The sequence below is a fragment of the Denticeps clupeoides genome, chromosome 1 (assembly GCF_900700375.1).
Source record: "Denticeps clupeoides chromosome 1, fDenClu1.1, whole genome shotgun sequence".
In the NCBI taxonomy this organism is placed as follows: domain Eukaryota; kingdom Metazoa; phylum Chordata; class Actinopteri; order Clupeiformes; family Denticipitidae; genus Denticeps; species Denticeps clupeoides.
Window position 1 is genome coordinate 1,750,915 of NC_041707.1, and position 16,578 is coordinate 1,767,492.

Sequence of the window (16,578 nt, forward strand, 5' to 3'; positions counted from 1 at the left end):
GTCTTTAGGGGCGCTGTGTAGTTGTATTGAATAGTTACCTGTATCTGTCTTTAGGGGGCGCTGTGTAGTTGTATTGAATAGTTACCTGTATCTGTCTTTAGGGGGCGCTGTGTAGTTGTATTGAATAGTTACCTGTATCTGTCCATAGGGGGCGCTGTGTAGTTGTATTGTATAGTTACCTGTATCTGTCCATAGGGGGCGCTGTGTAGTTGTATTGAATAGTTACTTGTATCTGTCCATAGGGGGCGCTGTGTAGTTGTATTGTATAGTTACCTGTATCTGTCTTTAGGGGGCGCTGTGTAGTTGTATTGTATAGTTACCTGTATCTGTCTTTAGGGGGCGCTGTGTAGTTGTATTGTATAGTTACCTGTATCTGTCTTTAGGGGGCGCTGTGTAGTTGTATTGTATAGTTACCTGTATCTGTCTTTAGGGGGCGCTGTGTAGTTGTATTGAATAGTTACCTGTATCTGTCTTTAGGGGGCGCTGTGTAGTTGTATTGTATAGTTACCTGTATCTGTCCATAGGGGGCGCTGTGTAGTTGTATTGTATAGTTACCTGTATCTGTCTTTAGGGGGCGCTGTGTAGTTGTATTGAATAGTTACCTGTATCTGTCCATAGAGGGCGCTGTGTAGTTGTATTGTATAGTTACCTGTATCTGTCCATAGGGGGCGCTGTGTAGTTGTATTGTATAGTTACCTGTATCTGTCTTTAGGGGGCGCTGTGTAGTTGTATTGAATAGTTACCTGTATCTGTCCATAGGGGGCGCTGTGTAGTTGTATTGTATAGTTACCTGTATATGTCCATAGGGGGCGCTGTGTAGTTGTATTGTTTATGTACCATTATCTGTCCATAGGGGGCGCAGTTTCCCCGCAGCACTGTGTGCGGTAACGCTGCTCATCGGCAGTAAGGCAGGAGTCGCGGAGTAGGAGGGGGCAAGATGACAGCCAGAAAGTCTGGGTCACGACTGGAAACGGAGATCGAGCGATGCCGCTCCGAGGCGCAGTGGGACAAGATCCCCGAACTGGTGCGGCAGCTGTCGGCGAAGCTCATCTCCAACGGTGGGTGATTCCGCCCCTGCTGCCGCTAGCGTTAGCACGTCGCTAGCGGCTAAGGCTAGCGCTAGCTGCGCACCGCCGCTTCGTGGCGTGACAGCAGGCCTCCTCGCCCCGTCCGCGGTGCGTTTTACCTTCAGATGCCCGCCGGAGGGCGAACCGGCTTCCTCGTCCTGCATTTAGGCCCAGAACCCTGCGGTATTCCGGCTCTGGTTCTCTGGAGACAGGGGAGTTGCTAGTTTGATGGGAAATGATGAAAACAGGTCGTACGGACAGGTGGGCGTGTCCTCCGGTACCTGCAGAGATAAATGAAGTGTCTCCTCCAGTGAGTGGAGTGAGTGGTGGGGACTGTTTGCGGTGGTTTGGCTCGTTTCCTCCGTAGATTGTGCTGTGTGTGTGTGTGTGTGTGTAGATGACCTGGGCGAGCTGCTGCTGGGGGAGGCCAAACTCCAGCAGTACCTGAAGGAGAACCCCATCAAACAAGGGGCCAGTCCCCGCGGTAACAGGCCTCGCCTGGTGGAGGTCCGGAAGCACCTGACGGCGGCGCTGGACCGAGGGAACCTCAAGGTGAGTGGGGACGGCGGGGCCCGTGGAGACGGGTGGCGCGCAGGCCACCAAACACTCTCTCTCTCTCTCTCTCTCTCTCTCTCTCCCTCTCCCTCTCCCCAGCCGGACTACATGCAGGAGGCCAGTCTGCTGATGGCGAAGCTCTCGTACGTGGAGGGTGACCACAGGGAGGCGCTGAGCCAGTACAGCCGGGTCAACCTGGACCAGCTGCAGCTGGTGGGCACCCCGGTCTACCGTCTGTCCATGATCGCCGAGGCCTACGCCACCAAGGGTGAGTTGACCCTGTCCCTGCTCACCGTCTGCTGATTCTGCCAAGGTGCCACTGAGGTGCCACCGAGCAAAGCACCGTCCCCACACACTGCTCCCCGGGCGCCTGTCATGGCTGCCCACTGCTCACTCAGGGTGATGGGTTAAATGCAGAGGACAAATTTCACTGTGCGCACCGCATGCTGTACTGCTGTGTATCACATGTGACACTTCACTTTGAGATTTCCTTAGAACAGTAGGAGCAGAAAATCCAGGGCAAAGTTTTTTTTTTTGAGGCTTAGCATAGCTCTAATCCTCCAACCACCAAGATGCCAATAACAGACGCATGCGAGTGTGTCATGTGTTTCACAGCGCTGCAGTACTGCATCTCGCCACAGCGAGGCAGCATTGTCTTTCTGCTGTGCCGGGCTCTGTGTATATGATGCCGCTGAGTGTCCATACGCGTGAAGATCTGGGGCAGCGGTGGTCTAGTGGGTAAGGAAGCGACTCGTAAATGAGAGAACTCCTTGGTGAAGGTACCATCCCCACGTGCTGCTCCCCAGATGCCCTTCATGGCTGCTCACTGAAGGCGACGGGGTGGTAGAGATCTAGCGGGTAACACACTCGCTTATCAACCAGAAGACCCAGGTTCAAACCCCACTTACTACCATCGTGTCCCTGAGCAGGACACTTAACCCTGAGTGTCTCCAGGGGGGGACTGTCCCTGTAACTACTGATTGTAAGTTGCTGTGGATAAGGACGTCCGATAAATGCTGTAAATGTAAATGAGTTGGCTCAAAAACTGAACGTGATATATTTTCCTGTATTGAACAATTACATTTTTTTTTCCCTGATATTGCCAGACCGAAACCGAAGACACCAGAGATAATAAACAGTTTATTAACATACTAAACCATGACTTTGCTGCTTTACTTTACTTTTTACTTTACTTTATTTAGCAGACACTTTTATCCAAAGCGACTTACAAGAGGAAGACACCAGCGATTCTCGTTCGATTTCTATAGAATATTGAGTTTACAAACTGAGAGCCCTGATAAGGCTCAGACTTGTCAGTGAAGAGCATGCTCAGAGATTGTTAGGTGCTAGACGAAGAAAAATTATAATGTATTTATACATTTTTGTATTGTTTGTGCAATGTGTACGCATGTGCATGTGTAAGTGTTAGATTTGCTGCCCTCTTTGGTGCCATTTTCAGCCATTTTGCTCATTTGTAGCAAACCTAATCCTGACCAGTACTGTATTAGTTTAAAACAAACAGGCTTAATCCTGACCAGTACTGTACTGGTTAAAAAGCAGGTTTAATCCTGACCAGTACTGTACTGGTTATAAATCAGACCTAATCCTGACCTGTACTGTACTGGTTAAAAAGCAGTTCTAATCCTGACCAGCACTTTGCTTGATGTCTTTTCTCTGCTTCAGGTCTTTGTTTGGAGAAGATTCCATTTGGTTCCCCAGCGCTGTCCAACCGGAGTGTGGACCGGGATCAGGAGATCATCACCTGCTACGAGAAATCTGGAGATATCGCCCTCATCTACCTGCAGGAAGCTGAGAAGGTTGGTCTTGTTTGCTCTCTGCAGTTCTTGTCGGTCTGATTGGAGATGAAGCTTTTGCTGTTTCCATGGAGACCAGCAGTAGTCGCACTGGTGGGCCAGTGTATTTTAAAAGTGCCTGTTGCCATCTATATACACACTGCTGTGTCTTAGCCAACATTTGATCTCTTGTTATATTTTTGGGCTCTTGTTTTATTGTTTGTATTTAGCGCTGTGCGAAATGGCATAAAATTCATATTGCAATATAAATTTGATCATAAACGGTAGTATATTTTGGGCTAAATAATTGGAGAAGTCAATTAAAATGTAACGTTTTTTGAAAGGGTGACGTGCCCATAGCAAAAACACTGCAGCAGGAAGTTTTATTGTAAACATTTTACAGACACAACATATAGCATGATCGTATAGCAGGTAAAATAATATCTGGGCAGTTTACATTAAAACAGTATGCTCAGTAGTTTGTCTTATGACAACAGGTTAGGGCCTCCCCTGGTCACTTCCATGCATGCTTACCACTCGCCCGCATGCGTACCCCGAAAGCCACCATGTTACGGCCTAAACCTAACCCGACCCGATCAGGCAAGTGGTACGGATTGGGCCCGGAAGTGCTCGGTGACCACTGGATTACTGACAGGTTGAAGGCTTGTTTTATTTTATTTATTAGGTCTGCAGTATTTTTAAGGCCTTGTTTTTTTTGGAAACTCTGCTTTTTTATTTTTTATTTTTAATGCCTCGTGCCGCAAGTAGGCGTGGTTTCATGCACGCGACGTGACTTTGTCATTTTCACAAGGAAAATCTCTGCCATTGGTCCCAATCTGTTACCGATTCATTTACCCCCAACGGATCCCCCGTTAACTCCCGTTCATCTGACCCGCGACACACGCCTCTGCGTCCGGAACTCCTGATGCTGCTATTCAAAACCTCTCCGAGGTCGTTCTCCTTTTGTAGGGCGGTGGCAGCTGATTGGCTGCAGTTCTGGTAATTCGTGAGTGACCTTGATTAGTCCACAGCTGCAGAAGATCCGAAGCTTCACTGATCCGTCAAGACAAGTGTTTAAATATGTTACTGACGTTTTAAAGGGTCTTGTCCTGTGTACCGACGTATGTGTTGTATTCTGTAGGCAATCAGTGCAGGAATGCAGAACCGAAGTCCGAAGCCTGGCCCAGTGGCCCAGGAACAAGAACTGGGCTACTTCCTGGAGACTGGCCTCCAACGGGCTCACGTCATCCACTTCAAAAACGGGTGAAGGACATATTCACTCAGACCTGAAAACCCACACATCTGCTTTGCCGCTCAGTTTTGCTGTGTTTAACCTCTGTGTGATTCTCTTCTTGCTGCTTTCTGGTGTCTGAAGCTACAGGTTAAATGAGGACCACCAGTATGTATCTGGTCTGGCCTGTAGATCCAGTAGTGTAGTCCCTTCTCAATAAATGTCCCTAGAACAGAGATGTGTAGGCTTCTAGAGACGTAGACCAGCAGGTCCAACATCTGCGCATGGGGCAGAGGTGGACTAAAGAAGCAGCCCCGTAATCAGAAGTTTGCGCGGTTCGAATCCCGAGCTGCCCCGGGCGCCTGTCATGGCCGCCCACTGCTCACCAAGGGTGATGGTTAAAAGCAGAGGACACATTTTGTTGTGTCACCATGTGCTGTGCTGCAGTGTTTCACAGTGACAGTCACTTCACTTTCACTTCACATGAAAATGAATTCTGGATGCGATGAAGGTGCATTTTTAAACGTGATTGGAGCTCTGCTGGAGGGAGGGTTTGGAGGATTTTCTCCTGCTGATGTCAGTCTGCGTACTCTTGTTCTCGGCTCAGCGCCTTCCTCTGGGTTCTGGTGGAGCTCACACTTCAATTAGGAGGAATTTGGAACAGGTCTCTGTAGAGGCCTGTCAAAATGGTGGACACCTTTCTGCTCTGTCTGTGTGTGTGTGAGTTGCCCAGAAACCGTTGATTTCTCCATTTCTTCTTAGAGAACGTTCCTTGGGTCATAGTGGGAATACTGAGGAGGAAAAGGGCCGATTGCCTTATTTTCCTCTGTGGAACTGATCCTGATGCTGATGTCAGGGTGCTGAGTCGCTTCTGAAAATCCATTGGATCACGACATTGTTTGACAGGAAGACAAACTATTCGTGCAAACCCGTAAAGAACTGATTGGACCTCCTTGGAATCTACTGTTCACGTGTAGGACCAGCATCTGCAGCTGTGTACCACACCTTAGAGCTGTAAATTGACCCGACAAGTCCAGCTTTTTAAAAGCTCGGCTTCCTTTGCTCTCCGTGAGCGGTAGACTAAGAGAGAAAGGAAATGTTTGGAGAAATGAGCGGGTTTAAAGTGTAAAATAAGAGTATAACCTCCGTTTCCCCTCCTCAGCATCCATTTTCCCGCCGATGGTGGCAGAGAATTACAAATTAACATTTAATTAAAAATGCACATTTAATAAAACTAATTTACAACATGCGAAACACTTTTAAGAATCACCTAAAACGAGTTGAACCGCAAAGTACCCGACTAAAATGATAGAAATTGACACCGAACCCGATCCAAGATTTCCAGCTTTCTGCACTTGAAAGCCCCCGCAGGCCTGTTTGCTTCAATGGAGATGGAAGGTGGCCATGCCTGGGCGCTGTGATCGTCTCACTTCTGCTATTGTGCTGGAAACACATACTAGTTATTAGGGTGATGGTGGGACAACTGCTGCTCTGACCAAAAATCGAAATGTGTGAAGGAATTCAGTATCCCTTTAGTGTTGCTTCTCAGAATGGAAGCGCCCCATATCAAATGGGGGCGCTATGGTCATCGTGGACAAATTGGGGAAGTGACCTGTTTGTTTTCCATGTGCAGCAACCTGACCAGGGGCGTGGGCCGCTTCAGAGAGATTCTCCGCGCCGTGGAGACCAGAACCACCCAGAACCTGCGAATGGTGAGTACTGTCAGGTCTTCCAGTTTCACCGACGTTCACAGTTTCAACCTTTTTCCCCTTAAGACAAGTAATGGCCCCCAACCGCAATTCCTTACCACATACACACATTAAAGGAATAAAATGGGAAGACCCAGGTTCAAATCCCACTTACTACCATAGTGTCCCTGAGCAAGACACTTAACCCTAAAGTTGCTCCAGGGGGGACTGTCCCTGTAACTACTGATTTGTAAGTCGCTCTGGATAAGGGTGTCTGGTAAATGCCGTAAATGTAAAATAATTCATTGCAAAAGAAAAACAGCAGTGTTAGGTTCATGTTCTTATTCTCCTTGTTTTTCACTGCGTGCTACATAGAGACTATATTAGCGCTGTAATCGTTCCTGAAAAGTTAGGACCGTCCTGGCCTCAGCCCGACCCAAGTCGACTGTTATGCTGTGTGGTGCGTTTAAATAAACGACAGCCACACAGTCAGTGTTTTTACTGCGCCATTTCCATACAGCCACGACCCCATGAGTTCTTGCAATGTTTAGGTTTTTAAAAGCCCGGATTTCTTTGTATGTGCAGGTTTGAAGTTCAGTCGCCAGCTGCTTGCCACCATTTCACCTCCACAGCATCCGGCTCGCGATAATTAAAACGCGTGACCTGACGACGGTGGTCGAGAATTGCAAATCATACAAACATTTCGTTGAAAACGTCTAACGTAACAAATTTACAACATTGCGAAACACTTTTTACAAGCAGCGACTCATGCGGAAAGGATAGGTACTATAGACCGGAAGTTTGGGTTTTCTGACCGACCCGGCCCAACAGTTACAGCTCTAGTCTGTAGAGCATACAAGATTATATAGCGTTTTTATGATCCTATTGTGTTTTTTTTTTCTGTGTGTGTGTGTGTGTGTGTGTGTGTGTGTGTGTATAGACCATTGCTAGGCAGCTTGCGGAGATCCTGCTGAGAGGGATGTGTGATCAGAGCTACTGGAGTCCGCTGGAGGACCCGCCCCACCACTCCCCCCTGGACGACCCCCTGCGCCAGACCTCGCACACCAAGGACTACGCCCTCAGCCGCAGACCCCGCATCTACTCTGGAGAAAAGTACGCTGTGTATGTGGCTGGCTTTTAAAAGGAAGTGTAGTACTGCCATTTCCCCATGGGACATTGTCCCCTCTCGGCTCTGACCCTGACATTTAGAACATGTGGCAGCAGAAGAAGAAACTCTGGAAGTGGATGTATTTGTCCGGATTGACTGGTGAAGGTTCTGCCATCTTAACCCTTCTGTCTTGTTCCAGTTTGTTTTGCCCACAGGAGAACACAGAGGAGGCTTTACTGCTGCTGTTAATCAGCGAGTCTATGGTACGTCTCCCTGTCCGACTGAGACGTTTCAGCAGGTTCGGACGTGTCCCTCACACACGTCTTGCTCCGTGTCCGTCCGCAGGCCAACAGGGACGCGGTGCTGAGTCGGATTCCAGAGCACAACAACGACCGCATCATCAGCCTCCAGAGCGCGTCTGTCGTGTACGATCTTCTGACCATCGCGCTGGGGCGGCGTGGCCAGTACGAGATGCTCTCAGAGGTGAGAAATCACCTACGTCACTGACACACACACACACACACACACACACACACACCTACAGACAATTCAGTCACCAATCCATCTAGCGTACATGACTTTGGAGGGCAGGAGGAAAAATCTCACAACCTTGTAGGTTTGAGGCCACGCTGCACCTCCGTGTGGCTCCTTATAATCGACATGCTATGTTTTGAGGTGTTCTCTCTCTCTCTCTCTCTCGATCCCCCAGTGTTTAGAAAGGGCCATGAAGTTTGCGTTTGAAGAGTTCCACCTCTGGTACCAGCTGGCTCTGTCCCTCATGGCTGCTGGGAAGGTAGGTCGTTGTTCCAGATTTGGATCTAGATGGGTCTGTGTAGTGCAGCTGGAAGAGCTTCATCTTGCATCTCTAGCTGGAGATAAATAAAATGCATCACCTGAGGGCGGTGGTCCAGAATTGCAAATCAAATTAACATTTCATTAAAAAAAAGCAGCAAGTTGCGCTCGCCACAGGTCTCGGCGAGAAAAACAAAAGGCCGTGGATTTCTAAACTCCCAGTAAGGTGACAGTGTAGTGTTGTAGATCTCTGGACTGAGGAGATCAGGCTTTCCATTTCAACTGTGACCGCAGTGTGAGCACAAGGCCGCCAACTGGCGTGACGAGCAGCGCAAAACTACTTTTTTTTTTTACTTTGTTTATTGGAACTAGAGCATAAGCAATAACAATATTCTCAGGAAGTTACAAAAGAAAACAGCTCAAACAATTCCCAATCTAGACCCCAATAAAAAAAATATATATATATATATATATATATATACACGCACACACACGCACACACACACACACACATACAGATACTACACTAAAAAAGAAAAAAAAAACATCACACAATCAACCTATATAAAAACAAATAAAAATGAAAACCACCGAGACATGAACTGTATCACCCAGGTACAGAAGGGAAATTCTTACTCTTAAACAGATCGAGAAATCTTTTTAAATGTCTTAAAGGAACCCCTGAGTGAAAGTCTTTATCTTTTCTAGTTTAACGAAGTAAAGAATATCTCGTATCCAGTGAATTTGGCTGGCAGGTTCAGAGGATGTCCAGTTTGTTGAAATTAATCTTCTCGCCAGTAAGGTAGTAAAAGACCAGCATGTCCCTTTGATGAGCAGACAATGAAGGAGGTGAGGAGAAAACCCCAAACAATGCCCCAAGTGGGTTGGGCTCTACTCTTTTCCCCCACAAATTCTGACAGCATGTCAAATATCTCAGTCCAGTACTGGTGTAAAGAAGGGCAAAGCCAGAACATATGAATAATATTGGCAGAGGACTGCTGACATCGGTCACACCAAGGACTGACGCTCTCATAAGGCACCTTACTGTAATATGGACGGTGTATGAGGCCAAGTCTAGATGATCCATGAACTTGCAGCAGAATCTCATCAGGAATTTCCTGTCCCAAATCCTCCTCCCAAAGTGTCTTCAGAGGGGTTAGGGAATTGGCACATAAATTTAAAAATTGGATTATAAATATAAGAAACCGAACCTTTCAGAGATGGAGTTGGTTTGAGAAGGTCATCTGGGGGTAGATTGGGAAATGTTGGGATAAGTATGATGAGCAAAGCTACGCACCTGCAAGCATCTGATGAAATGATGCTGAGGAAGAGAAGATTTATGAAGCAGTTGTGAAAAAGGTTGTGTATAGGTCTTTAAAACAGCGAATGCCAGCTTTTGACCACATAGCGAACAGATCATCAACCAAAGATGGAGGGAACTGGTGATTTGCAACCGGCGGGGCATAGGTGAAGGTTTCTTAGAGAGGTTTTAACAATCCTATTCTTGGTATAAGGCAAAGTGGAAGACAGAATAGGAGAGTGCACCAAAGCTTCCAGAGATACAGGTTCGACCGAATTTGCTTCTATTGCCAACCAATTGATTTTGAGCCTCTGATGCTTCGGACTGAAGCCAGTATTTGAAGCTAATATTAGATGCCCAATACTACCGGCACTACTTTTTAACAAGAATTTTTAAGATGCCGCCAGAAAATCATTATAATATGATCGGTTATGTTCTGCACTGCATCCATGCAGAATCGTCCACATCCATGCAGAATTCATTTCAACACCCCTGCTGTCCAGTAGTAGCAGGTGCAGTGATAATGACTGACGTAAATGTTTCTGGAAATAAGAGTCTCTGCCTCTCCTCTCTCACCAGTCGGCACGGGCGGTGAAAGTTCTGAAGGAGTGCATTCGACTGAAGCCAGACGACCCAACCATCCCACTGCTGGCTGTCAAGCTCTGTATCGGAAATCTGCACTGGGTGAGAGGCTTTAGCCGATCAGCTGTGGTATTCTAATGGATAGGGTTGTGCATTGGCAAGGACCTTGCGATACATGAAATATTGTGATGCTGTACACATATTTTACAGTTCACTGAAAATGTAAAAACGGAGCTGATATGCAAGATGCTGTGTACGATCTGTGTGGATCATATTATATAATTATCTATAATTAAGCCAGAACATAATAAATCAGAACAGAATTTGGACTAGAGTTGTTTACAGAAATATTGATATTTAATGTCCTTGTATTGCTATATTATCACCACGTAAAATATCGCGATGTATTGCTGATATATCGCGATGTATTTTTCTAAAACCCCTACCAATGAATATCTGTTTTTTAATGCAAGAAAACAACATTTTATGTTTGTGACTGAAGTTTTTTTCCTGTGTGTGTGTGTGCAGCTGGAGGAGGGTGAACGCTTTGCTCAGATGGTTCTGGACATGGGTGAGAAGGCTGCAGAGTTCAGAGCTAAAGGCTACCTGGCAGTTGGCCTCGTCTACAGCCTCAGAGCTACCGATGGTGAGAACGACAGGAACACGCACAATATGTCCACACATGCATGTACACTCGGAGGGAATAAGCGTATGACGTGTAACCCTGCTGTCCGCTGTCCAGCGTCTCTGCGGGGGATGCAGGAGGAGTACCAGAAGAAAGCCCTGGGGGCGTTTCAGAGGTATCGACGCTGTGGTTCTCTTCTGGTCACAAGATGGCGCCATGGTGTGTTACTCATGCACATAGGGATTTCTCTCGCTCTCTCTCCCTCTCTCTCTCTGTCTACCCCCTCCAGAGCCCAGAGTCTGTCCCCTACCGACCACCTGGCCGCTTTCTACCTGGCGCTGCAGCTGGCCGTCTCCCGTCAGGTACAGCCAATCACACGCTGAGCTCTGTCCAGCTGACTACAGGACGTGTCAATATTTTTATACCCAGTCTGATATGTATTGATTATTTCATACCGGTTTATCAGGGAAACGTTTATACATTTAAGACATGATAAGATGGTCCTTTATGGGTTTGCTGTGGTCGTCACGTCCTCCCCTCCTCTGTCCTATCGACTCGGTTTTGTCTGGCGGTTCCATTCTTTAACTCCGCCCGCCTGGTAAAGGTCGCGACCACCACAGAGTTGCTGTAGAAATCGGACGGCGTGGTACCTGTTGTGAAGGGATGTTTCCATGGCGACGGACCGAACTGTAGGCAGTTCGGGGGCAGAGGTGCGGCCTCCCGGTGGTGGTTGATGATGTGCTGTCTGCTGGAGACCCGCAGGGAGCGTCCCGTAGCGCGCGCGTGTGTGCGCGTGTGTGTGTGTGTGTGCGCGTGTGTGCGCGTGTGTGTGTGTGTGTGTGTGTGTGTGTGTGTGTGTGTGGCGTCGGCGCTGCTGTAATTCGCCGCGTTGCGTTGTTGCAGATCCCGGAGGCGCTGGGTTACGTCCGGCAGGCTCTGCAGTTGCAGGGCGACGACGTCCACTGTCTCCACCTGCTGGCCCTGCTGCTGTCGGCGCAGAAGCATTACCACGACGCGCTCAACATTGTGGAAATGGCGCTGAGCGAGTACCCCGAGAACTTTGTGTAAGAATCGACCGTCCCCAACCCCGCTGTGTCTGTTGATCACTGCCCCTAATCAGAAGGCCTGAGAACTGTTCTCTGGTCAGTTTACCCACCAGTGTTCACAGTGTGTAGCCCTGAGATCCGTCCCCTGTCCCCTTTTCATCCCTCAGACCTGTACAAACATTGTGTGTGTGTGTGTGTGTGTGTGTGTTTGTTTGGTTACTTACTTATATAACATGAACCATTTTTTTATTTTTTATTTTTTGCAATTTCTTTGCTTCCTCCCATCTCTGTTTTCCCGCAGTTCTACTGTAGGCATGATTGAGCATCAGCTGTGCCTCAGGGGTCTAGTGAGGCCGCTAAATTCTCTGCGTGTGTATGCGTTCATGCACTCTCAAACATTTGTGTCATTTAAATTAACTGTGTGTGTGTGTGAACATTACAAATGCAGCACTACTTTAAAAAGTAGAACACACCCATTAATTTATTCTTGTATTTTTAATGTTAGAGGATTGAAACATAGGTTCTCCATACTCTACTACAGCGATTGGGATGCATTATTCACTCTGTTTAATGCTGCAGCTCTCACATGCATAAGCACGCAGAGGAGTGTGTGTGTGTGTGTGTGTGTGTGTGTGTGTGTGTGGTGTGTGTGTGTGATTCATCCTTAAACAGGGACTGATCCGTACGGAGCGAGAACCTACAGACGTTCTTTATCATGGAGACTCTTCTTCATGTTCCTACAGCCTGCTGTTTACCAAGGTGAAACTTGAGACTCTCTGCAGAGGCCCTGAGGAAGCGCTGCTCACCTGCAAACACATGCTGCAGATCTGGAAGTCCTGCTACAACCTCACTAACCCCAGGTAGGGAGCTACACCCGACCAATACTGTACCACCCGACCGGCGATACTGCACCGCGACACCACCCGACCGCCGATACTGTACCGCGACACCACCCGACCGCCGATACTGTACCGCGACACCACCCGACCGCCGATACTGTACCGCGACACCACCCGACCGCCGATACTGTACCGCGACACCACCCGACCGGCGATACTGTACCGCGACACCACCCGACCGCCGATACTGTACCACCCGACCGACAATACTGTACCGCGACACCACCCGACCGCCGATACTGTACCGCGATCACCACCCGACCGCCGATACTGTACCGCGACACCACCCGACCGCCGATACTGTACCGCGATCACCACCCGACCGCCAATACTGTACCGCGATCACACCCGACCGCCGATACTGTACCGCGACACCACCCGACCGCCGATACTGTACCGCGACACCACCCGACCGCCGATACTGTACCGCGACACCACCCGACCGGCGATACTGTACCGCGACACCACCCGACCGCCGATACTGTACCGCGACACCACCAGACCGGCGATACTGTACGCGACACCACCCGACCGGCGATACTGTACCGCGACACCACCCGACCGCCGATACTGTACCGCGACACCACCCGACCGGCGATACTGTACCGCGACACCACCCGACCGCCGATACTGTACCGCGATCACACACCCGACCGCCGATACTGTACCGCGACACCACCCCGACCGCCGATACTGTACCGCGACACCACCCGACCGCCGATACTGCACCGCGACACCACCCGACCGCCGATACTGTACCGCGATCACACCCGACCGCCGATACTGTACCGCGACACCACCCGACCGCCGATACTGTACGGCGACCCCACCCGACCGCCGATACTGTACCGCGATCACACCCGACCGCCGATACTGTACCGCGATCACACCCGACCGCCGATACTGTACCGCGATCACACCCGACCGCCGATACTGTACCGCGATCACACCCGACCGCCGATACTGTACCGCGATCACACCCTCGACCGCCCGATACTGTACCGCGATCACATCACGACCGCCGGATACTGTACCGCGATCACACCCCGACGCCGATACTGCACCGCGACACCACCCCGACCGCCGATACTGTACCGCGATCACACACCCGACCGCCGATACTGTACCGCGATCACACACCCGACCGCCGATACTGCACCGCGATCACACCCGACCGCCGATACTGCACCGCGATCACACCCGACCGCCGATACTGTACCGCGATCACACACCCGACCGGCGATACTGTACCGCGACACCACCCGACCGCCGATACTGTACCGCGACACCACCCGACCGGCGATACTGTACCGCGACACCACCCGACCGCCGATACTGTACCGCGATCACACACCCGACCGGCGATACTGTACCGCGACACCACCCGACCGCCGATACTGTACCGCGATCACACCCAACCGCCGATACTGTAGGTTGCCGGTTGGAATCCCAATCCGCCGCTGAGTAAAGCACCATCCCCAAATACTGCACTGCTCACCAAGGGTGATGGTTAAATACAGAGGACACATTTCGTTGTGTGCACAGTGTGCTGTGCTGTGTATCATAATGACAAATACTTCACTTTCATAAATAGGATAACCCTAGAAAAAATGTCCAGTAGCAAAGGCAAGTTGGACTCACACAGTGATATTTCCTGCCACTTGTGTATTTAAAGAGAGGTCCTTCACATGAACATCCAGCATCTCTCATGAAGAGCAGCAAAATACTCCCATATGGGACACCTGGGGTGCTGCAGACCTGTTGATGTTTCCAGAAAGAGGTCATCTCCTCCACGTGTCATGATTATTATTACTGTATTGTTTCAGAGAATTCAGTTTTTTGGTAAAAGCTATGTTTTGAATATTTTTATGCTGTAACCCTCCTGTGCAACAAGCAATGCATTTTCAGATAATGAGGAATATGTTAGTTCTAAAATGGTCCAGTGTGTTTTGGCTGCGAAATACTAGTCATCGGTATCAACTTGAGAAATAACCTGAGACATAAGACTGGTCAGGGTCCTTGCTCAGACGTTTGAGGTGACATATTGAATTGGCCGTGTGTGTGTGGGCTGCAGCATTGCCCTGGATTTCATCACATTCTGCCTCCTGCAGAGCGGCTGTAGAGGCTCCATCATCCGTTCACCAGACCCTCCTGCTCCTTCCCCCTCTTCTGTCTCGCTGTCTCCATATTTCATGTGTGTGTGTGTGTGTGTGTTCTCAGTGACTCTGGACGGGGCAGCAGCTTGCTGGACAGAGCCATAGCGGACAGGAGGCAGCTGAATGCCATGACCCTGCCTGACTTCAGTGACCCAGAGACAGGTGAGGCTCATCCACCCCCTGAATGCACACAGGCCCCTCCCACAAAGGGCGCGGACTCGATGCGTCAATCTCAAATCACCGTAGTCCACTGGCCGACACGCCTGAAGTCTGTGCCAGGCATCCAGCCCCGACTCCACAGCCACGCCCCGGCACCAGCATTCTCAACACACCATGGCAACCGCATCCACAGCGATAGTAACCGTGCCAGTGTGTTATCCTCCACCTGTATGCCACACAGCCATTAATATGAGACTTATGATCAATAACGTAACAGGGGGAACAGAACCATTATATTCCTTATGTTTACGTGGCCAAAATTATTAGATAAAAAAAACACGTTCCCTCTCTAGTTCTTCCTCTCCCATTTAATTTCAGCTGTATTGTGTTTCTTTTCCTTCTTATTTGTGCTCTTTCTCGTTCTGTTTGTTTTAGCCTCCTCCTCCTCCTCAGGGGCGGAGCCCGTCTCGCCCCTGTTTTTTGTTCCCGCTCTATATGCTCCTCCACTCCCCTCCCACACGTCTAAGGCTGAACCTTCACTGAAGCCAACTGGCCACGCCTTTTGTGACCACGCCCTTCATCGACGCCCCTCCTCCACTAGTAATACACTGTGGCGTGTGTGTGTGGTCATCCAGTCGCATGGCGTCGTGTGTTCCTCACCAGCCTGCTGCTTGCCTCTAACTACCAGAACGGAAACTAATGACCTCTTTACTCACTTGCAGGTGTGTGTGTGTGTGTGTGTGTGTGTGTGTGTGTGTGTGTGTGTGTGTGTGTGTGTGTGTGTGTGTGTGTGTGTGTGTGTGTGTGTGTGGGCAGTGGTGGCCTAGCGGTTAAGGAAGCGGCCCCGTAATCAGAAGGTTGCTGGTTCGAATCCTGATCCGCCGAGGTGCCACTGAGCAAAGCACCGTCCCCACACACTGCTCCCCGGGCGCCTGTCATGGTGCCCACTGCTCACTCAGGGTGATGGTTAAATGCAGAGGACAAATTTCACTGTGTGCACCATGTGCTGTGCTGCTGTGTATCACGTGACATTCACTTCACTTTTTACAGTGTGTGTGTTTTTCCTCTCCCATAAGACGAGATCTCAGTACAGTATATTTCAGCGTGATAAATCTGTAGAAGTGCTGGAGGCCGCGCTGGACACTGCGAGTCCACTCTTAGAGGGCGTGTGGGGTGTGGGTGAATCTAGATGCCCAAAAACCAGCAGCTGGAATACTGCCTCCAACACACAGGGTGGTGCTGCAGGCAAAGGTCTCTAATAAAGTGGCCATCAATGGTCCCTGATCTCCTGTGGTCCTGGATTTGGACTCAATAATAAATATTAATAATGTACCACTTCATATACAGCCATACCAGTGCTTTTATTTTCTGTGTGTGTGTGTGTGTGTGTGTGTATAATCATTTTCTCTTTTTGTTTTAATTTTTGTCTTTGTTTGAAGGCCTCCCTGCAGATGTTTACTTTCACTTTAACACCATTCTTTCAGGCTGTAAGTAACTCTCTCTCTGTCCTTCTCTCTCGCTCTCTCGGCTCTCTCTCTCTCTCTCTCTCTCTCTCTCTCTCTCTCACACACTCTCCT

The 16,578-nt window shown here is 49.3% G+C and overlaps 1 protein-coding gene across 1 annotated transcript in view; it reads left to right on the top strand.

Annotated features, from left to right (window-relative positions):
• Positions 1–841: 841 nt before the first annotated feature.
• The window catches only part of ttc7b (tetratricopeptide repeat domain 7B), a 16,272-nt gene continuing 535 nt past the window's right edge, over positions 842–16,578 (top strand). The window contains exons 1-20 of the mRNA XM_028982380.1: positions 842–1,058; positions 1,465–1,619; positions 1,722–1,890; positions 3,306–3,439; positions 4,557–4,678; positions 4,791–4,814; positions 6,280–6,358; positions 7,275–7,456; positions 7,642–7,705; positions 7,788–7,925; positions 8,152–8,235; positions 10,114–10,218; positions 10,645–10,762; positions 10,859–10,916; positions 11,031–11,103; positions 11,645–11,805; positions 12,531–12,647; positions 14,907–15,004; positions 15,437–15,601; positions 16,441–16,488. Of these exons, the coding sequence (XP_028838213.1) occupies positions 938–1,058; positions 1,465–1,619; positions 1,722–1,890; positions 3,306–3,439; positions 4,557–4,678; positions 4,791–4,814; positions 6,280–6,358; positions 7,275–7,456; positions 7,642–7,705; positions 7,788–7,925; positions 8,152–8,235; positions 10,114–10,218; positions 10,645–10,762; positions 10,859–10,916; positions 11,031–11,103; positions 11,645–11,805; positions 12,531–12,647; positions 14,907–15,004; positions 15,437–15,601; positions 16,441–16,488 (2,215 nt within the window). The 5' untranslated portion in view covers positions 842–937. The remainder of the gene's footprint in view (positions 1,059–1,464; positions 1,620–1,721; positions 1,891–3,305; positions 3,440–4,556; positions 4,679–4,790; positions 4,815–6,279; positions 6,359–7,274; positions 7,457–7,641; positions 7,706–7,787; positions 7,926–8,151; positions 8,236–10,113; positions 10,219–10,644; positions 10,763–10,858; positions 10,917–11,030; positions 11,104–11,644; positions 11,806–12,530; positions 12,648–14,906; positions 15,005–15,436; positions 15,602–16,440; positions 16,489–16,578) is intronic.